The sequence below is a fragment of the Notothenia coriiceps genome, unplaced genomic scaffold (assembly GCF_000735185.1).
Source record: "Notothenia coriiceps isolate Sejong01 unplaced genomic scaffold, NC01 NC01_scaffold00003313, whole genome shotgun sequence".
NCBI lineage: Eukaryota > Metazoa > Chordata > Actinopteri > Perciformes > Nototheniidae > Notothenia > Notothenia coriiceps.
The window spans coordinates 100,829-123,909 of record NW_011336014.1 but is presented as its reverse complement, the minus strand read 5'-3'; the positions used below and the strand labels follow the sequence as shown (position 1 = coordinate 123,909).

At 39.8% G+C, this 23,081-nt stretch overlaps 1 protein-coding gene across 1 annotated transcript in view; it reads left to right on the top strand.

Annotated features, from left to right (window-relative positions):
• The window catches only part of mgll (monoglyceride lipase), a 44,641-nt gene extending 22,647 nt beyond the window's left edge, over positions 1-21,994 (top strand). Inside the window, exons 4-8 of the mRNA XM_010766400.1 lie at positions 5,108-5,244; positions 13,310-13,420; positions 13,743-13,832; positions 15,882-16,097; positions 17,003-21,994. Coding sequence (XP_010764702.1) covers positions 5,108-5,244; positions 13,310-13,420; positions 13,743-13,832; positions 15,882-16,097; positions 17,003-17,119 — 671 coding nt within the window. The 3' untranslated portion in view covers positions 17,120-21,994. The remainder of the gene's footprint in view (positions 1-5,107; positions 5,245-13,309; positions 13,421-13,742; positions 13,833-15,881; positions 16,098-17,002) is intronic.
• Positions 21,995-23,081: the final 1,087 nt, after the last annotated feature.

Genomic DNA, 23,081 nt, shown 5'->3' with positions numbered 1-23,081 from the left:
CTCGTTTAGTTATTTTGCAAATAATTAACCACTCTCTGTTTTTGTACCATTCTGCTTTGAAGTAGCTTTCTCTTTGCCCAAATAAGCTTTTATTTGCCCGTCACAATTTCCCGACAACAAACCTCCATGCAGTCGGAACCGGCCTGTTTCGGTTAAACGATGCCGGCGGTTTTGACAATTTCTGCGGCCGCAGAGCTGCTGCTTTGGGGTTCATCTGGCTGCGCTGGTTTTATGGTTGAAGGGCCAGGCTCTGGAGTTGTGGATGTCAGGGATGTGACATTCAATTTGTTGAATTTCAGTTTAGTTTGACTGTATTTTGTTTTCTTATGCGCCCGTTCTTCTGACATGTTTGCAAGTTTATCTAGACCCTCCAGAAAAACGTGATTCTGCGATCGCAGAATTTACCGCATAATCAGCAAAATGGCGCAGATTTTTAAAAGGCCGNACTTTTTTTGAACACACTCTCTGTGAAAAGCTCCAGTTATTAACTCCGGTATTTAAAAAGCTGTCATCTCCACATATGGAGAAAGTTACAAGCCGTTTGTCAAACGGCTTGTAACTTTCTCCATATGTGGAGATGACAGCTTTTTAAATACCGGAGTTAATAACTGGAGCTTTTCACAGAGAGTGTGTTCAAAAAAAGTGCGCTTACTTCAGTCAAACACCAGTCAACATTCAGCTTGTCAAATAAGAGCGGACACAGTAACATTTGGAGCGTTAGTTAGAATGAAACAGGTCGTGACTCACAAATCAGATTTAGTCAGAAATCGTGAGAAATGCGGGATAAATATGACCCTGAGAGGAAAACGGGAGTCTCCCGCGAAAATCGGGAGGGTTGGCAAGTATGTCACATACACACGCACTTTTTGGCCCCCCCACTTCTGAAATGAATCCTGCGCAGCTGCACCCTTCTCACGTAGTCAGCGTTCGGGCATGCGAACTCGGGTGCCACTTTCTCTCTTTAAGAATAGTATTTGTCCAGAACTTGATAAATATTTGGGATTGGGTGAGGGGGCTTGAGAATTGGTGGGACTGTGTCACTTCGCTACTACAGCAAATGTCTTCGTCAATTCTCCTACCGTAACTTCCAATAAGTCTTTAGTGTCTGACATCAGCTCGAGTGTTCTCCTTGTGTTTTGAGCCCTTGCTCCAAAGTTTCATTTAAATATGTCAACATATTCTGTCACTGTAATAGTATCACAACCGTGCAAAATTCCACCACTGAACTTTACAGATGTGTTGTTAAGTTCAAAATGAAGGTTGAGTTTGAAGATGGGCTTGGTCTCAGGAAGGGGAACAAAGGGGACAGTTGTTGGCCATCCCACTTTACACCCCTGATTATGTCATCCCATTTTAAGAGTTTCTTTAATTAGATAATGTCAATCTTTTTGCTGATCTATAACTCCACCAAGAGGCTTTAAGGCCCCGTCCACACGGAGACGATATCAGTTGAGTCCGTTAACGTTCTCTATCGTATAGACCAGGGGTCGGCCGCCATTGGCCCGCGGCACCGTAACCAGTGGCACACTAGGAATAAGTGGAATAAGTGTGCAAAATATTTACATTTTATTTTCGGATCCTGTACGAGACCGCCGTCTGAGTGCGTCTCCCCTTTACTTGCAGAAGGAAGCCATGCACGCAACGCAGCCCGGCTCTCTTTAACTCCAGGTGACTTTCTGCCGCTTCCCTGATTTCCTGATCGTTTCAACATGGAGGAAAGCACTGCTCCAGCGCCGGCACTTCACAAATTGCAGTACCCATAAGGAGCTGTACAAATGCCGCAGTTTTTGCGTGGCTGTGTCTTTAGTTGAAAGCCCAGTGGCGATCTGCTCATCTCTCATCGAAAATAATATGCTATACAGGGGCGGACTGGCCATCTGTGTGTTCTGGAGAATCACAGAACGGACGGTCGTCAATATTATTGACAACTCACGATCGTCGGCACACTGATCACAATTTTTTTTTTAATGGCACTTCATATCAAAAAGGTTGCCGACCCCTGGTATAGACGGTTTGTCCACACAAGGCCGACATAGAAATGTGGATTCGGAGCCCGAGGTGTATTTTGTGGCGGAAGTACAGCGCCACTTACAGGCCCGGCATATGTACTACAGCGTCTCAAGCTGGTCGAGCGGTCTCGTGTGGACGGACATGTTTCTTGTGCCGATTCTGCGTGGATGGAAGACTTTTTTTTATATCGAATTTGGTTGGTTTTCGTTTTCATCTCCGTGTGGACGGGGCCTTAATCTTCAATGTGAGGTGTTAACAGGTCCTAGTTACCGCAGAAATATGTGAACTCATCAGCCTGCGAAAAGAACATCATGTGAAGAATGGAGTCATCCACAGGCAAACAGCAGAGAGAGACAGAGTGTGACAAGATAAAGAAATAAAGTCTCTGCTGCAAATGTGGAAATATTTACAGAGGTAGTCATCTCAATACAAAGCAGGCAGAGGTGAGATAACAGAGTGAGTGATGAGGATGACTGAACCTGCTCAAACAGGAGCAGTTTGTTATGTGACTCGCAGTAAAATGTCACACTGTTAAATGAAAAATACTGAACTGGAAGTCCCAGTGGCAGAGACACTAGTTTTTCATCTATCTATAGCTCAGTAACACACACACACACTGCCTCAGGGAGCCCTTCATAGAGTTCAGCACACATTTCCCTTCCTGTTCTTCTGTCACACTTTCTTCTGTCTCAAATGTATTTATTTCTAATTATAGAGGTCTTATTTATTCACAGCCTGCACGTACTGGAGGTTTATTCCATCTGTCCCACACCGTAGCTATTTACCAGACAACAACCTCCAGAAAGAGCATGGTGGCTGATTAATTAACTCAAAATCCAACTGCAGACGAGCTAACTTTGTATTTAGCTGTCACACAGTGAACATTTTGGTCTTGTGGATACAGAAATGTGGACATATCACGCAGACTACAACAATTTATGATCAAGAAGTGGTGAAATACTCAAAGTGGATGTTTATGCAGAGGCAGAGTTAACAATGAGAGGACCTGCCTGATGATGTCTGGGAATGTTCCACTCTCGTTACATTATAAAAAACTTATAAACAGTTAATAAGATTAGGGCTTGGCAATTTGTGAGTTCATTAGTTTGTGCAAAAAATGTTTTCACACAGCTTTGATTGGATTAAAGTGGCTTGCTTAGAGACCATTACTGGGACAAAAGAGTAGTTTATTTAGTGTTTGATTGAGTTTATTTCAGACACCAAGCAATCAGTACGCCATGAAAATCACATTAATAAAAAGCGTGTCAGCATCAAATAGCATTATTAAGAGTATATATTGTATAGTCTGTTTATACATCAGCCTCTGGTCATATGTTCCAACAGAGTAATAGTTAAAAATATAAATGTATTGACACTTTCTTACAGCTACATGTAGATACTGTAGTACATTATTGAACCAGTTATTCTATGTTTACATGATGCAAGTAATGGCTTAACATATTTTGGTTTTATAGATTTTCTTTAAGATGAGCTAAAAAGATAACTTTTGTTGCATTTTAGAGATTAAATATTGTTTCAGTTAAACAACAAATCATCAATAAATTAAACAAAAATTAAAATAATCATAATCTGCTGAACGCATTTTATCATACGATATACAGTAAGTGTTCACATGAAATGTAGGCCCCTATAGACCCCATCAAATGCTTCCAACAGACATTTTAATTATCTATTTCTCTCCATACAAATCAATTGTGCCTTTTTCTTAAGCTGCAGCAACCTTCTAATGTAATAAGCGTGCAAAATTGATCTAATTCATGCCGCAGATAATATGAGTCACCTGGGGCGCCTTTGTTATATAATCATATGTGAAATCCAATTAACTCATCACCAAGTAAAAATAAAAAACATCATATCAGCCCTGATGTTTGCATATTGCACAGTTCCAGGCGATCCCAGTTCTGCCACGTCTGTGTGTGTCTGCTCATGTGTGACTATTTGTGTGTGTTGGAGGGTAATAACAGAATATTTGTATTCAGTAGAGTGTGGGGTCATTGATCTGAAGTGGAAGGGGATATGGTTTCCATCGATCTGAAGTTTGCAGTGCTGCATCGCTCGCCACTGGACATTGATTTACACGCTTCAGTATTGACGAGCAGAAAAGTGTTTAGCGTTAGACCTCATGGTGTACATGTGCACACACACACACACACACACACACACACACACACACACACACACACACACACACACACACACACACACACACACACACACACACAGAGATTACAGAGCGAGATGGTCTGAGCTGCACAATGTTTAGGAGCTCAGTGGTGTTATTGGTTCAGTGGTCGCCATGGAAACTCATCTTACCCCTCAGCCACTGCTGCAGAAACCTCCGAGGAGAAGACACACACAATCTATGTATGCATACACACATGCATATTCATAGTGATATTTTCCATCCTCTCCATCTCTCAGTCAAATGTCTCTCTCCTGTGGCTTAGTCTGGTCTGGTCCGTCTCTCCTCCTCTCACCCCTCCTCTCACCCCTCCTCCCCCACTCCTGCCTTCCCTCCAGTTCTCTCAACTTTAAATTACCTCATTCTTCTTAACTCCCTCTGGAGTGACGTTTGGGATTTTAGCCTTTGCAGACCATTTACATGCACAAAAAAGAACACACTACAAGGACAAGGATAACCATAAATGACACAATATAATAATAAAAAAACATAATATATCAAATGAAGATTCAAATATTGTTTGATTTAAAGAACGCTTTGCTGACTTTATAATGAATTAATTAATGTGCATAAAGTGTCTCACTTTATTTGTCACATGATCCCTGTTTGCCTTCTTATTTGTCGTGCACGTCCTTCTCCCCACTGATAGAGCAGGGCATTTCAGTGTTTATGTAATACAGTGAACTACTGGAATTTTTTTTATATATGTATCTCTTCCCTATGACAAATTGTGTTTTGAAATAAGTGTTGAAGCTATGATGGATAAGCAAGGAATTACCCGTCTTTTTTTCCTCCTTTTGCCTTTTTTGATATATTAAAAACCTCTTAATATATACTCCAGATGTATAACTTTCCTCACACCAGTCTCTTCTTCTTCCCTTCTTCCCCACACAGTTGGCCATGGTCAGAGTGAAGGAGAGAGGATGAATGTCAAAGACTTCCAGGTATACATCAGAGACTCGCTGCAGCACGTTGACCTGATGAAATCCCGCCACCCGGGCCTGCCCGTCTTCATCGTCGGTCACTCCATGGTAGGACACTTTCCATGAAGCATTAAAGCTCACCTATTGTGCTATATTTTAAGAATATATTATAGGGCCATATCTATACAAAACATGTCTCTGAAGGGTTTTGCTCAAATTGCCAAACAGATCACCCATTCTAGCCCTGCCTCATACCCCTCTATTTCAGCCCTGTTACTAAAGTGCTGTTTATAAGCGCAAAATGTTGCTAATCTAAACACAGACCATATTTCTTCCAAAACACCTTGCGCATTGTTTCTGATACGGCGACATTTGTGATAGGGGACGATAGGGTCGTGGGCAGACCGTTGCCAGGAGATCAATGTAAAGCCAGCCCACATTTTAGTAACGTAGTCATGACCGCAGCAAATCTGGATCAGCTCCGTTGTACCCCCGTTTTTAGAGATGTGGGTAAGGAGGAAAAGAGAAGGTTGTATTTTTGGACACTTTGTGAGTCTCCTTACGCACCGTGGACACGTATTTATATAAAAGACATCAAAAAGTGCATTTTGCATAATAGGTGACCTTTAAGCTGTTAATGGCAGATTTTACTGTGGGTCAGTCATTGGGTTGTGTTTTATTCTAATCACATTATTGTATTTTTTTGTAAATAGCTCTGATGCTTTTGTTGATCTTTGTGTATCAGCTTTGTTTGGTATGAAATAACGTGATATTGGTTTAGAGCTTCAGTGTGCTTGACACACACACTAGAAACAGCTGCATGAAATTGAAGGGCGAGTGCTTTTGGAAAATAAAATACATGAAAAAAATAGATGAGAGGTTTTCTGCGACACGTGACATTTAGATGAAAGAAATGGCACACGCTCTTCTTGAAATAGGAAGTGGTTTTATGTCCTAAATTAGTCAGCCATGAAAAACAAGTCCTTGTTGTTCACCAAAACATGACTGCATAATAACAATACAATCAGGGTGTTTTAATATCACAGGAATTGTTAAAGAAATAACTGTAAAACCAACAGATCCATCATTTCTGTATTATTAAAAACTCCATGTTTCATCTGCAGGAAAGAGTTCAGGTTAGGTTTGCCTCGTGGTGCTTCACAGTGAGCTTACCTTTCACACAGTGACACAGATTGTACCGCTGGTCGCTGGAAACCTCCAACAATACAGAAGCAGGTTCAGTGACCGGCACAAGGGCAGAGTGTGTGTATTTGTTGAAGGACAGGAGACAGTGTGCTCACTACCCGGTCTGACAATATCATTACGTTCACCTGACCCTCTGTGTCTGGGTTCACCTTTACCCTAAATTAAAGGCTTCCATATGTAGTGGAATATGTATACTATACTATACAACAGTAGTTGTCTTAACACATTGCAATCTTTTTCTGTTTTTATTTATGGAATATGGGCTTTTTTTCATTATTGTGTCAATTACTTTTCTCTGAATCTATTTATTATTTTGATAAATAGTTTGACATTGATACACCTATTTTCTCTCTGGCAGATCATCAATAACACTTTCATATCTATGTGTAAAATATGAAGTAACAGCCAGCAGCTCAGTAGCGTAGATATGCGAAAAAAGACGACCTGGCCCTGTCTAATTGTAACAAAATCCCTTCTGTCGTTTCCCACTTTTGTCAATCTCATTGCTAAACTAATCTAACAGGTTACTGTCAGTTGCTTTAGATGTTATGTACAAACATGAGAGTGATATCAATCTCCTTCATTTAATCTAGGTCAAAAAGCAGTACATATTTTGTTCTAACTTCTGCTTCAGCCCAAGTAATAACTTGTTTTTACCGACGCAATAGTCCAAAAGTCAAAGACATTCAAGATATAAACAGACAAATTAAATACATCTAAATCTATGAGAATCAAATTTTAACAATTAATTCATTATTAAAACGGAAGAAACACATTAAGTTACTGTTGTTAAGAAACACAAATGTTCTTACGATCTCAGTCTTTATTTGGATTTTGAACTTTAGGGAGAGCCAGGCTAACTGTTTCCTTTGTTTTCAGTCTTTATGCTAAGCTAGGTTTTGTACAGCCAACATGTTTTTAACATACAGCCAATCTTGAAAATCAGTTACAAATCTGAAAACATATTTAATACATTATTTATTTCCCATTTGAGCTCCATTTCAGTAGCAAATTGTGTTATAAGTGTTAAGTATGTGTCTTTGTGAGAGCTACACACAGTGTTGATCCAGAACTCTCACTGAGAAAGAAATTAATTACACATGTTACCAATCACCATTAAGGCTGACCAGGGAATGTTTTTTAACAGATGAGTTTATTCAATTTTTCACAGCGCTGCAATGAACATCACGACCTATCACTGTTAGTACTCTCAGTACAGCCAGCAGAACACAAACAGTATTGATGAGTTATATAATAAGGGGTTACTGTCAGTGTTTGTAGGTCCAGTCAATTTGTACTCCCATGAACTCACTTATGTAAGAATAACAAGCCGCTTAGACTCTGCATTCATTCAGAACGCAAACATGTTTTTGTTTAATATCTTATGTTGTATAAAGGAACTTCACTGTGTGACGCTGACAATTGAGCGGCCCGACCTCCTTGGCACCAGGTGAACATAATCAGGAGCAACAGGAAAAACGGGAGGAGGAACACTTTTAAAAATAAACCACATGTGCAATATACACTGAACAAAAATATAAACGCAACACTTTGGTTTTTGCTCCCATTTTTCATGAGATGAACTCAAAGATCTAAAACATTTTTCTATATACACAAAATAACCATTTCTCTCAAATATTGTTCACAAATCTGAACAAATCTGTGATAGTGAGCACTTCTCCTTTGCCGAGATAATCCATCCCACCTCACAGGTGTGGCATATCAAGATGCTGATTAGACAGCATGATTATTGCACAGGTGTGCCTTAGGCTGGCCACAATAAAAGGCCACTCTGAAACGTGCATTTTTGCTTTATTGGGGGGGTCTGGGGGGGTCCGAAAACCAGTCAGTATCTGGTGTGAGGATTAGGGTTAGGGTAATGTTGTGAATCGAGTGGCCCATGGTGGTGGTGGGGTTATGATATGGGCAGGTGTATGTTATGGACGATGAACACAGGCCACTCGATTCACAACATTACCCTAACCCTAACCCTAACCCTAATCCTAACCCTCACACCAGATACTGACTGGTTTTCGAACCTCCCCAGACCCCCCCAATAAAGCAAAAATGCACGTTTCAGAGTGGCCTTTTATTGTGGCCAGCCTAAGGCACGCCTGTGCAATAATCATGCTGTCTAATCATCATCTTGATATGCCACACCTGTGAGGTGGGATGGATTATCCCAGCAAAGGAGAAGTGCTACTTATCACAGATTTTTTCAGATTTGTGAGCAATATTTGAGAGAAATGGTTATTTTGTGTATATAGAAAAATGTTTTAGATCTTTGAGTTCATCTCATGGAAAATGGGAGCAAAAACAAAAGTGTTGCATTTATATTTTTGTTCAGTGTACAAGGCCTGAAACCGTCAGTCCACAGTGAGTAACAGAAGTTACCTTCATCACACACTGACACAGAACAAGTAACATGATGTGCTGCAGGAAACAGGATGCCCCACCTGCGTTAGTCAGACATGTTTCAGTACAAACACAAATACGCAGTTTATAGCGTTTTAGCTGGAAGTGTATTTTCAGAACACAAAGGATAAAAGCAAATTCATTGCAGAACCGATCTGCGGCGAGACGCATGGAGCCTTGTTATCTCGCAGCACAGCAGTGATTCAGTGGGCTCCTTTGATTCAGCAAGAACATGTCTTTCACAGAAGATATGACAAGCTTTGAAAGAAATGTATCTACATTATGGAAAAAATATATAAAGTATCTCTGTATGTTCGAAGCGTTTCACTTCAAGCCAACCCTTTGAGTGAGCAACCTTGGCCTATAGGCACAATTTATATAGGTTTATACTTTGAGTGTATTTATTATTCCTCGTGAACTGTATGCAGTCCCCAAGCACAATGTAGCTTTGTCTTTTTTATTATCCAATGCTCCAGTCACATGTAAAGCATTGTTTTCCCTCTTCCTGCTATTAAGCCTTGTGTGTTTTACATTTAACAGGCTTCTACATTTACGCCTTCAGTTCAGCTTTTACTTTTAAACACTGATCCATTTCATTTGGGAGTCTGTTTTTCCATCCTTTTATGGCCCTAGCTTTCCAGCAGCACTGTATTTATATAAAGACTGATGCTGCGTTCAAAACAATCTGAGGACAAACAGAGTTGGGTAAATGAAACGGTGGGATCCCAGATGATGTGTCTGTTGTCAAAGTGTATAAATATTAAGGCAGAGCTGACCGAAGCAACAGCAGCACTTCCCGCATTTCCTCCTTCTCTGCTTATCTTTTTCCATCCCCTCTTAGGTCTTTCCTTCCTTCTGTTGATCCCCAGTCTACGTCAAAGTCCACCTGTCTTACCGTCTCCTACTTTCACTTCCTGTCTTCTTTTCCCCCCATAGTACTTCCTGTCATTCTTTTGCTTTGGTTTGATTTTCTAATGTCCTTTTTTATGGCCTTTATTGTTCTTTATCTCCTCTACTTATCTTTTCTTGGAAACAAATGAAACACAGACATGAAAGTTTGGGAAACCCAACCCAGATTAAATGTTGTGTAATTTCCCAGCTTTCCAGTTTTGTGGCTCCTCATCCTGTTTCTGTTATGTGTTCTCCGCTTGTATGAGTCTTTGTTTAAAGAGGCGAAGATGACGCAACAACTAGAAGAACATGTGGATACACCCTGTGGATTCTAGAGTATTTGCAGGGACGCTGCTCCAACGATAACATCCTGCGGAGACTGCAGTTAGCGGCCCGGACATAGTGTAGATAGATGTCCTAAACTCACACATCATCAACCCTGTCTGCTATAAATCAAGTGTATGAAGTATAAAATATGTGGACAATGATAATGTAAACAAAACAAAAGCACATTACAACTTGGTTAGTTTTGAATAAAGTAAATATGGTTTTAATTCAAATAAGTGCATTTCTAATGCGACTTTAGTAATATATGTTAGTTAAAGCAAGTCAACGCAACTTTTATTTGTTTATTTGACACATTTTTCGAACATAAACTCCTCCCTATAAGAAACCCCTCAAAAAACGTTTTTTTGTTGGTGTACGGCAATATAATTTTATAATTAAGCCAGTTGTTGTTTCAATCAAAAAGGTTTAAACATTTGACACTCAGGTTAAAGTGTAAGCAGTTCTCCTGATAACATTGAAGAAAATAAATGTACTTTCATAGTCAGGAATATTTGTGTAAATTTAAATTGGCATTTTAAGCTTAGCCTTTTGGCATTGCTAATGTCAGTCTTTCTTTCGGGCTAACTGCTTTGGTCCCAACAGAAATATCTTAATATCTACTTGCTCGATTGGCAAGAAATTATGCAAAGACATTATACCATGGCCAGAGGATGAATCCTAATACTTCGGCTATCCTTTGACTTCTTATCTAGTGGCCTAATCAGGTCAACAGTTGAATTGTAGGCTACTCTAACTGATGCTACTAATGACTAGCAAGTGCATTGTGATATTGTTAGCAAAAAGTAGTGTAAGTCATTGACACTGCTTTATTTGTTACATTTGAGGGCTATGTATACTTTATATATTTTGTATTAACTTTTTTAAAAGAGTAAAAATGTGGACTACATAGTAAAGAGGAAGTGATTTCAGACACAGCCTATACATCAGCATTATAGCATCCATATTGTTAGCATGTTGGCAATCAGATGTTAGCATTTAGCGTTGACATTCACAGCATGACTGTTAACTCTTATGAAATCATTTTCTATCTAAAACAAGTGATAATTGGAGTTTATGAATCTGAAAATACTGCTGAAGAACGTGAAGAATTAGTTAGAAAATACCCACAGTTCTCACCAAACCCCTGGGCTAGGGAGTTAACACGTGAAATGATAAATACTTACAAAATATTAAGAGTTAGAAAATGTGTTGCTTATGTGTCTCATAAACAACACTATTTCACAGTTTTCTCTGCATCGTATTTGTTTAAGCCGTGATTAAATAATTGGAGCAGTTCGTTGGTGTTGTATCAGCTCATGGGAATGCTGACAAATGCCTTCATCTGTGGCTCCTTCTCACTCTCACTCTTCCTCATCTCTGTGCTTCTAACATAAATATTTCTGGCCGAGACTCATTTGTCCTACTTCTTCCCTGCCAGAGTTTTATATAATGTTTCATCACTATTTAGGGCCTTGATATATTTGGATCAGCCGTCAACCATCGATCTCTCTCCAAGTCTGTTATATTTCCCTAGTTTATTTAATATCAAGCCAAATTAGATCTTGCAATGTCAGTATGCCAGCTGTTTAGCTGTATAGTCTAAATTTTGTTAGCATGTTGGCTCCTAAGGGAATTTTTGACAGTTTGAGTCCACCCACTATCAGCTGACAGACATACAATGCAAGTATTCATCGTCTTTAACCAATGTTCAGAGAGAGAAAGTGTAGTGAGGCCTTTAATCAGCTTCTTAAAGGACTCCTCTGTCCCTTTCTTTCTCTCCCCTATTCACACTTATCTCTCTATATCATAGGAGCCCGATGTACAGTACATGGTTGTGTCTGCATGACCTAGAATGATCTTTTGTACCAAGTAACATTGAGTCATGCTTAACCAGAATCAGATGTGATGTGTTAACCAAATCATCTAGCAGAAATGTCCCCATTTGATCGAGTCCTGGTGTTTACACGTGGATGTTTCAGTGTGAGCTCATGTGTTTTTTTAGTATGTGTTGGAATGTGTGTGCAAGGGAGAAACAGGCCTCTTTTCCTAACTGTGTGTTTTTGTGTGGGCATATGCAGTGAGTGCTTTAGAAAGTGAGATTTTCTGGTGGGAAATGTTTTATCTCTCAGAGCTTCTTTTCCTGTCATTGGCCCCAGCCTGATGAATATTCAAACAAGTGACAAAGAACGCTCACATAAACAAAGTTGAAGCCAATTAGTCTCTAGAAGAAGAGAGAGAGTGGGAGCAGATTTCCCTATGCAGAGTCATGTGCATGTGTGTCTGTGCCCACCCACACTTGCACTTGCTCCATCTGAGAAGAGAAACCATGACAAAGTGAACCGTAGAAAATCGATTTGATTCCTGGCCGCCACAGAGCTGCTAATTATCATGGCCTTAACATCACAGGATTTAAATCACAATCCCTAATGTCAGCGTTGGTGCCAAGGTGTGGCCCTGCGCTGCTGTTCGCTGCAGCCACACAGTGCACGCTGTGCCCTGGGGCCCTGGGTTCACGTCTCTCTCCCAGTCTGTGGAGCAGCTGCCACAAAAGAGCGGGGTGGAACGCTTGTCTCAACAAAAGATCGATTGTTTTATGTTCGTCTTGACCTTTGAGGACTTTTCCCACCGCTCCTCGCATCACAACCTCTCACCTACTTTGCTAATACACTCCAAGTCTTTTGTTACAGGTCGAAAAAGGAGCTTATATCATATTCCCAACACAGAGACACGTTTTTTCTTCAGTTTTAAACTTTTGTAACTGCTTTGATTTTAAACTCTACGCCTTTGCCCGTTGCTCTTTCTGTTTTAAAACTTATTTGATTGGATATTGTCCATCTGGAAACGTTCACCAGTGGCGGGTTTTACAGTTAATAATCTACAAAAATCAAACAACTTCTACCATGACCTTCATTTCAAGCTCTCTGTGTAGGTGTCAGATCAATTCCCATTCCCCTAGTATTCAAATGAACTGAAAGGCCTACCTGCTGCAACACTGTTTCACAAAGCAACCAATGAGATGCTGATTTCAGGTCACATGACTGTCAGTTATACAAGCTGATACTCCTTATGGTCACCTGACATCACAATGAATAGCAAACCGCATGTGATATGGATCCACTGAAATTAAATGTTTAGATTGGTGGTTAAACTCATACTTTTTTGTGTTTGTCTGTTGAATAAGATTCACTTTTGCATACCCTGCAGTAATGTTGGTTGCTTTGTAGCTGAGGTCAGGGATAAAGAGTTACAGAAAGAGAGTACTAAAGATGATTCCAAAAGCGAGAGATTAAAACATGGAATTCTGATTAAATATTCTCTGCTTTTTCCCACTCAGGGTGGTGCCATCTCCATCCTGACGGCCTGTGAGAGGCCCAGTGAATTCTCTGGAGTGGTTCTGATCGCTCCGATGGTCCAGATGAACCCGGACTCGGCCACACCGTTCAAGGTAAAGCACTCCTTCTCTCCACCGCTCTTCACTTTGGCTCTCTTCTTTTCCTCTCCACTTTAAGTCATACTGCAGTCACACTGTTCAGTCAGTTAACCCAAGAGTCATTCTCCTTACTCCGCTTAGCCCTGCTGTGTGTGATGACTCTGATACTGACGTGTATGAAGTGTCTTTCACGGGCAAGAATCAGGGGAATAATACAATATTCCAATTATTCATTACTGTACAATAATATGGCGAGAAATAAAATACAGAGGGATAGGAATATTTATCAGGAGTATGTAAATAAACTGAAATGCTCTTTTTGTCTTTTCTTTTGCAGGTTTTTATGGCAAAGGTCCTCAACCACATGGTGCCCAGCCTCACTCTGGGCACCATCGACTCCAAATGGGTGTCACGCGACATGAAGCAGGTGAGAGGCGCCTATTGTATGTTTTTGTAAAAGAGCTGTTTTGTTATCTTTGATTGAAATATCAGGCACGGGTGTTGCAGAGAATCTAATTTACAAAGTCTCGCAGAGGAAAGGGTGTATGGTTTATTTGTGTGTTTGTGTAATCATGCAAAAACTTCAGTTACAGTCCCAGGAAGTTCACCCAGCCTTTCCTTTTGTGTGTGTGATACTTTGTGTTGATTGTATTGTGTTATCTTTAATGATCAAAACAGGTGTATTTTGTCACCTAAAGAAACACATTCCTTCGTGTGAACTGTGTGTATTTTCAATTAACCGTAGAAGAGATAAACACACTTGTATTTGCCTGTGTGTGGGTAGGAAACAGAGTATACGTCCGTTTTGTGGTGGTTCTACAGTTGGTGTTGTGTGTGTACATACTTGATATGTCTTTAAGTTATTGCACAACAAAGCCGGCCTTTCAGAAAACTTTGTAATCACAATAGAATCCCACATCCTGCTGCTGACGCTTCCTTCAGTGTGTTGGAGGAAGTAAACCTACATATATGTTTCATTAAAAGATAAAAAAAAAGTACTTAATTTTCTCATGAGATGGTTAACAGCTACAAAGCCAAGAAAGGGACATGGAGGGGGCAATAAATGGGCGGCTCCTATATATTTTTTCATTAAGGGTTTTTGGCTTTACAGCTACTGTAGCTTGAAAAATAGAGATATAGGGAACTGCATTCAATCCTTTTAATGTGTGTTAGTCCACAAATTAGGCAATATAGCTATCTAGTGCACCATCTTTACCTAGCCCAACTCCTAAGCCACACTCCAGAAGACTACTCCCCCATGAGGAAAGTGGACATTTGCTCCAGAACAAGTAATTTATTTCGATCAATTCAACTCAATGTTTCTCCCAAAACCCTAAACAGCAGATGACTATGGCATGTGACAAACGTTTTTGACAGGATCTGGCTATTGTAAAGCTAGGTATACTTGAGACAATGTGTAAGGTGTCAGTTTTGGAGCCATTGCTTTAACCCTTAAGACTAGACGGACATATTGTGCATGATTGGGCAGTGTCATGCAATAATAGTTTTCCTCACAATCTTTCATATGCTTTGGGAAAAGATTCACCTTTACTGAAAATAAGACTTTAATCATGGGACAATGTTGTTTTATGTCACATTATATCGTTTTATTATTTGTATTTAGTTGTAGGTAATCCTAAATAATAATTCCCCTGCATGAATAAGAGATCAATACATTTTAAAATAGCAACATCATGTGAAACTGTTATTTCCAACGTGATAATTCCTGTGTTTTTCAAACCAGGCTCTAGTTTTATCTTTTACCATAATAGCAGAGACAGAAGGAATAAGACGAAGAAGCTTTTTCATGTGAATTATGTGAGCATATTCAGCCGGAGCTGACCAATGAAAGTTCTTGCGGTCGCCATGTGGTTTTGGTGCGGAAAACTGAAAATGTTGCATTTTGAGGCAGCATTGTAAATGTAGCTATCATATGTATTACTTCAGGCAGATGTGTAAATGAAGCTTCAATTTGAATACATGAGGATATAATGTGCAACAACATCTAACCAAGCCCCTGGGATGCTCAGCAAGGCACTTTATGATCAGCTTACAGTCATTGATTATTTAAAGCAGTAGTTCATATTGCCCAAGAGTGGCCATCAGCTGTGTTTACATAATAAAATGAATAGAAATGGGCATGTGTGTGATGATGTGAGAGCACATGTGGAACTTGAAATCATTCATATTTAATGTAAGGGAACTGTGGGTCCTCATTTAGTTGTATTACCATTAGAGCTTCCTATCCATTTATTTATGAACCTAACTCCAATTTGCCAACTTTCATAGTTTTCCCTATTCAAGGTCCTCTATTCTCCCATGGAGGCCCTTATTTTCTTGACTTTGTTCCATATTTGAATTCATCTACAAGGTTTATTGTTGTGGTTAAATAAAGATGGAATAAATAACAAATCAGAACCAGCGAGATATGTGATAAACTTTGCTCAATAACTCTTATATTTATTTTTCCTGCCAGGTGGAGGCGTATGACGCCGATGAGCTGAACTTCCACGGGGGCATGCGGGTGTCGTTCGCCATGCAGCTGATGGGGGCGGCGGCGCGCATCGAGAGGGAGATCCCCTCCATCAGCTGGCCCTTCCTGCTCCTGCACGGCGACACCGACAAGCTCTGCGACATCAGAGGCTCCAAGCTGATGCACGAGAACGCCGCGAGCTCCGACAAGAAATTCAAGGTGAGGAAGGACTGTTCAGTGAAAAGCAGTAGGACTGTCTGGAAAGCTAGGTTAAACAGAAGAAATCGTCACATTCAGACAAACCTTGAGACCAAAACATTGAGAAATAATGTATCGTGTTGAAGGGTTGAAGGCAAAATAGTTTTGCTTTTGGATCTGACCGTTACATAAAGTGCAACTTCAAGCAGTGTAAAATGCATACAGAATACATTCACCTTTGAAAAGCCAGCAGATGGGCAGAAGGTCCATGCCTAAACTAAACTATGTTGTCAGTCAAATATATGTTCAGCCTCCTCACACACATTCTGTAGTGCTGAGTCCCGCATGGTTCACTGACAGACACACTGAAGGCTACAGATATATAGATGGATTCTTCCTATTCGCGGGAGGATGTGTGTTTGTGAAGAAGGAAGTTCACACGCTCTTTTTAAACCACATGGTCAAACCAAGAGGGATGAAAACTGTAATTATGGCAAGTAAAAAGAAAGAAGATGTTTCCTAACCACTTCTTATCTTACGTGTTGTTCCTCTTTTCTATAGCATCAGGTGGTGCTCATGACGTACATGGACTGCTTTAGCACATGTCTTATCAGAGACATACAATTGGTGAACCAAATATTGAACCGAATGTTATCAGGCGTCAGTTCATCACAGAAAAGTGTCTGTTTATTTTGGTTTTGAATATTTCCTTGCAGGTTTAGCTAGCATGCTGAATCTGCCTGAAATTGGACTGCAGTTCATTTTAAAAGACGCTGTTCACACAGAACATCATAGCAGAAGAGAAAACAAGTTTCTTCCTGAAATATGACACTCAAGGCACTTATCTCAAATGACCCAGTTTTTAACATCTTCCTCGATGCGTACATCCCATTTCTCTGACTCTCTCATTGCTGCTGTCTGTTCAGGTCTTCGAGGGGGCCTACCACGCCCTTCACCACGACCTCCCGGAGGTGTCTGAGTCCACGCTGAAGGAGGTGACCGGATGGATCACAGATCGCATCCCAGCTGTGACATCGCCGTAACCACAAGGCTCCTAGAAACAACCTGTAGGAGCTCCAGGGAAACTGCCAACCTCGTCCCAAGAGGCATAACAACACTACTGCACTCTGGTGTGGGAAACACACTCGGGCCGATAGACTGACATTATTTTTTCAGTATAAAAAGTGTACTGACAATATCCTCCGGGCAAGAACTTAACAAACAAGAGTATATCCACCTCTCCTGTGTACCTATCAATCAACCCAGGTTATAGAGATTTTAATTGGATGATGGGGTCAGAAACTACTTCCTGTTTAAGATACTCAGCAGCTGGGATGTTTCCCTTGTTTTTCAGTCATGGGCAGATTTGGATAAAAATGTGGTTCTCTCCATTAGACCTCAGTGAGATGCAGCTAAAGTGAAGTTTAAGCTACATTATGCTGGGGTTTAAAGTGCAATATTCAAGTTTTTCCCTCAATTATATAAACAAGCCAGAGCTTTTTAAAAACTGATGACCAACGTAATGTAAGACATTATGAATCGGCACAGGCACATTTACTTTTTGCTCATGGCTCCTCAGCAGACAGGTCTGTCTCTGTCCGTGTGTTTAAGACCAGTGGATATAAAGCAGATTTTCAGTGAGACAGTTCAGCAAGCATCTGCAAGCTCTCTTAAAACTCTCCTCTGTGAGCGCAGTGTTTTACAAATGACCTAAAACACCACTTTTGACACTTTTATAGTGGCTCAGAAACTGTACTTTAAGTACATGTGTCTGTGTATACATAACATATCCTCTCTTCCCCTCACTTTTCCGCATGTCCCTTTTTTCTTTGGCCTGGAGACAGATGCTTAGCTCTTAAACTTTACATATTTCGTAATCCATTTATCTGAATCGTGAGGCCTGAGGTCTAGTTTTAAATCCAGTAATAATCATCCGGCATGTTGTTTTACAAATTAAGTGAATTCTTCGATGGATCCTAGCAACAGAGTCTTCTTTTCCTTGTTTAAGATATTTTCTTATAACAGTCTTAGGATTACTTCCCCAACACCTTCATTTACATTATAAGTTATAATATATTCAATCTCCCTCTGCAGGTGGGAATTACAGAAAAAGAGCAAAGTTCAAAAGGTCCCCTCTCTATGTGACCTTTGACCTTTCCGGTCCCAGTTGGTGACATTGTTAGGCTCAATCTCTGAAGCTGTAACTTCATTAAGCTCAGACCAGATGGAAAATGAAAGGGAACCCCCTCTCTGTTACTGAGAACAAAAGAAGAGATCTCTTCTCATCACAGCATCTGGCATCTGGAGGACACTTCATCCAGATCTTTTCATGTGGATGTGTCCGTTTCTTGCCTGGGAGGCCACAGTGGGATCCCAACCCCTCAGAACAATGCTGCAGTTATCATTTTGCTGGAAAAACAGGATGTGGTCCAGAATGAATTCCAGAGGTGAAGGGACAGAAAGGGATGTTACTGAGATTTTAACTTCTGAACCTAAACACCACAACAATCTAATATAATTCATTGATCTTAAAATACATTTTAGCAGCTTTGGGAAATAGAACTACTGCATCCGCACATGATGGTAACTTTATAGATACATTTTAGTAGTTGAAGACTATTCTCCATCAGGATATTATTCCTGGAAGTGTGAAAGGGTTTGAAGCAGCTTTTAGTTAATCAAATTGGATTCAAAAGACATGGAAAATGAACTTGATTTGATTTTAGAATGGAAATAATACAAATAATTTAAAAGATGGACTTTATGGCAGCCATGGGAATAGCTTGGGCTTCATCTGATCGCATCTACAATAAAAGTAGCTGCAGCTGTGGTCAAACTAATATCTCACTTGTTATATATATCCAATGTTTGAATCTGTCAACTTTCAAAATGTTCTCAGCAGTGTGGAGTACTCAGAGTCAGCAGTGGCTGACGAAACCATAGCAATAATGCCACAGTAGCCTTTATTCTTGGTAGCCGGTAATTATAAGCTGGACAGAAACACACTGAGCTCTTTATTTGATATTTCAGGTAGGCTGTAATTAGCAGGTATTCCTAAGCGTCCTGAGATTCCTCCACCTATTCATTTAGCATGAGGAGGAGTCAGGAGGCATTTTTTCCACCATAATCATCAAAGATGGGAAGGGAGCAAACATTGTGTGGCTTTCATATCAGTGTCTGACTTCAGACATTGTGCATTTCTGTAGAAAACACATCTCATTCCCCTCTGGCTCTTTTCTCTATCACACAGAGTTCAAAAGGCCTCACGCAGAGAGAGTAGGGGAAGCACAGTGTGGTATCCACGGTGACCGTTACTCATGTGTAACCACGGCAGCAGGTCGGCGGCAACGTAGATTTTTTTTAATTCCATTTTACATGTATAGTAACCACGGTGATCCCTACAAGACCTACAGATTGAGATGGATTTCTGGCTTCAGGCCTGCTCCGTCTCTTTTTCCCTCTCGTTTCCCTCACCCGGTCTCCTCCTGCCTCACCCCGTGTCACCCTCTCTCTCCACCTTTTTGTGTTGCTTTGGTGACCAGCGCTCTTTGTTCTGTCCATCACAGAGCCCCTTGTTCTGCTGTTAATTCCAACATCTCGTACTGTCAGCCACCCACACTGCCCCCAGTGCTCAATTATCAGAACAGCAACAGCTTATGTTCTTCTTCTCAGGCTCTTTGGACAGATAACTGTTTAACAGAGGACACATTGTTTGAATCTCCACCGACTCAGCTAACCCTAAGCTACTAAATAACTTCAGGGATGCAAACACTTGATATTAATGAGTGTGTGTGCGCTAGTGTGACCCACAAATGCCCTGCAGACAGCTCTGAGGTGTTTGGCTATTTTTATCCTTTTTGTCTTTGATGTAGTGATAAAACCATGGAGATGCAATGAGACATTAATGATACAAAGAATGCTTTTCACTCTATCCTTTTTCAGGGTGTAAACGCATCCTCTTCCCTGCTTTTCTCAGTCCTCAGGCGAAGATATCAGGTTACATTGACACAGATTGAGATGTAATGTATTCACGGGTCCCAGTGGGAGTCAGACCCTTAACCCCAGCGTCTTATCACAAGCACTTCAAACACAATCTGCTCCTGATTGGGCGGCAGCCGGCACAGCACACACACAAAGGCTGCACAGTCCCAGGTATATTCAAACTGGTAATAGCATCCCTGCTGCACAATGGATTCAGACTCGTAGGATGCTGGGTAACAGAACGTCAACTAAATCAAATCTACCTGTCAGACTACAAGAGTGCATACTGCTATGAGGGCAAAGACAGATGGAGATGGAGTGAGAGGAAAAGAGAGTGTAGCTGACTGTAACCATGGCAGCACAGTTTTTGTTTGGATTTTTATCAGCCAGTGAAAGATGTGTATTTGTTAATGGTGCAGGATGAAAAGCGCTTTCAGAGCTGGTTGTTCAGTTCGCTGCTGTGAGGATTCCCTTTGGTGCGAGCGCGGAGATGAGAGAGCAGACAATTAGCGTCGCAGTGAATAATAAGAAACTCGCTGAATTTAAATCAGGCTGCTCTGCTGTTACTGACAACACAACGTTTCAATTTCTTAATGATTTATTTCGAATTTTAGGGAGTTGCTATGTTTTTGCCCCCATCTATCCCTTGTTTTGATTTGAAAGTGGTGGATGTTGTCATACTGAGAGATAGCCATGTACAGATGCATTGCTCTGTTAATATGTAATAATTCACTTGACTGTTAATATCTCTTTTATGTTATGAGTGAAGTTATATGTTAAGTAAGTAGAGAAAATACAAAGGAAATAATTCAAAATGTGTTTTGACTTTATGACTGTTTCTAAGAAAAGAGCTTGTTATATATGATAGAGGACTAATGGGCACAGGCCAGTCTTTCTGTAATGTTATGAGATTAGAGTGCGCTGGAATAATTCAGTGCACTTTGCATGAATTAAATCTAGTGGCAGTGCTCAAACAGACAGCAAGAATTGAAGAGGACTCCAAAATGCTGTGAATGCATGAAAAAAGGTTCTACCTTGAATTAATCATGTAATGTAATTAATTCACACATCCTCCCATTTAAATCTAATCTATACGTGTAGTTTATGATGCCATTTTTTAATGGTTGACATTGCATTTTGGAGCAAAAACATTCAAATCTTGCTGCTTTTAATAACATAAAACAATGTTGATGTACAGTGGCCAGACTGCTTGATTACTTAACCTAATTGTAAAACAGTGTATAAAAGCATAGCATTGCTAACAACACTCGATGGAAATACAAAAATGAAGAATGCGATGTATTTTATAAATCTTCTATTTATCTTAGAGTATTTATAGGTATTCCTTTTATGTATAGGCTACTATATATTGATTACACATCATGACAAGGCACTTTTTATACCCTAACATTTAAATATATTGTCATATTTTGTCACTTTTACTTTTTATGCTACATGAAAGTCCACAATACTTTTTTTCGATGGAAACTGTCAGGGTTGTAAGTGTGTACAGTCCGCAATCGCAAAAATGTATGACAATAATTCTGATATGATTATGCATAGAGAGTATTTTACTACTGTGGGTTTAAGTCGGCGTTGTGCGTCTTTGTGCAGTTTGTCAGAGAACTATAAATGTTTAAACCATCTGATATTAAAAACTGTTTTATAACAAGATCTTATCAACAGGGTGTTATTGCTACAGGTTTGGGGAAATCTTCTACTTCTTTCCCATTTACTTTTCAGGAACTTTCACATCAATCTTGAGGTATCTCCACTTACAAAATGACCTGGACGTGCTTTCATTAAACATTCTGTCATTTTAAATCAAAGACAATGTGGTCAAATATCTTTGAGGACTAAACTGCTGGTATCAGGTTTTGACTCAAACAGCAAAATAAGCATTCCACCCAAATAAAAGATTTGTATGGGAATATGAACTGTCCGTTATTTTTGGATTGTGGCCTAGTGTTGTTTATGCCCCATTACAATTTTGAACATTTATCTAAGCGTGTTTGTGTGTGTGAGTCGATTAGAGTGTGTTTTGATATAAATCAGCTGTACAGAGCTGCGTTAAGCAGATCCGTTCCTCCGTTACTTTCCATTTCCTGGTTGTCAAATCAGTTTCTGTCTCAGTAATTGTGTCTGTCTGCTTGTGTTTCTCCTGTCAGTCTCTTTATATTTATAGCTTATCTGTCTCTGTCAATTTCTGTCCAATCAGTTTCTGAGTGTTTATGTGTATGCGGAGATAGTTCATAACTAAACACCTGTTTATTTTAAGTGCCTGTAGACACACACATAAAGGATAACAACACAGTTTTTCACATTATAGATGAGGTCCTCATCTGGTTAATGTAATGACTGTCACATTTGTGAATTAACCATTTTTTCCCATTAGTTTCCAGCAAAAACAGGAAGTTCTGTTGATCACATGATATCTACAGAATGGTTTGTAATACAAAACAACGAGACGTGTTTTGGGGGGGTCTATCTAGACTGCCCTATTTGGCAATGTTATTCAGCCTTTTCTCCATTTGTACATGTTGAGATTTTGTTAAAAAAACAAGTGAATACGAGAGATTACTATTTATGAACCTCCTTCAAAATGCAAAAGGCTGTATTGCACTTTTTTAGTTTCAAGGTTTAAACTTAATTTAGATTTAATCCAAGCAAACACTAATAATGAAGGACTCAAATATTTGCAGTTCGTAAACTAAGAACAAATAAAAAAATCATTACTTGAACTGTGCGCACAAAAATAATATTTCTGTCCATAATTACTTACTGGTAAAGATCTTGCTTAAAACACAGATCTGTTATGATTTTTCATAACAGATAGTCATACAATATAGTGTGATAGAGAAAAGCCTTCTCATATCATTATATTATAGGAAATACATGTAATAAATTATAATGAAATAAGGTATCAAGTGAATTGGGGTCTGTTTTAGAGACCGCACAATACCTCCTAACAGTCTTCAAGTTCCTTGAATGTTTGTTTTTTTATGTTAGATATTGTCAGAATCC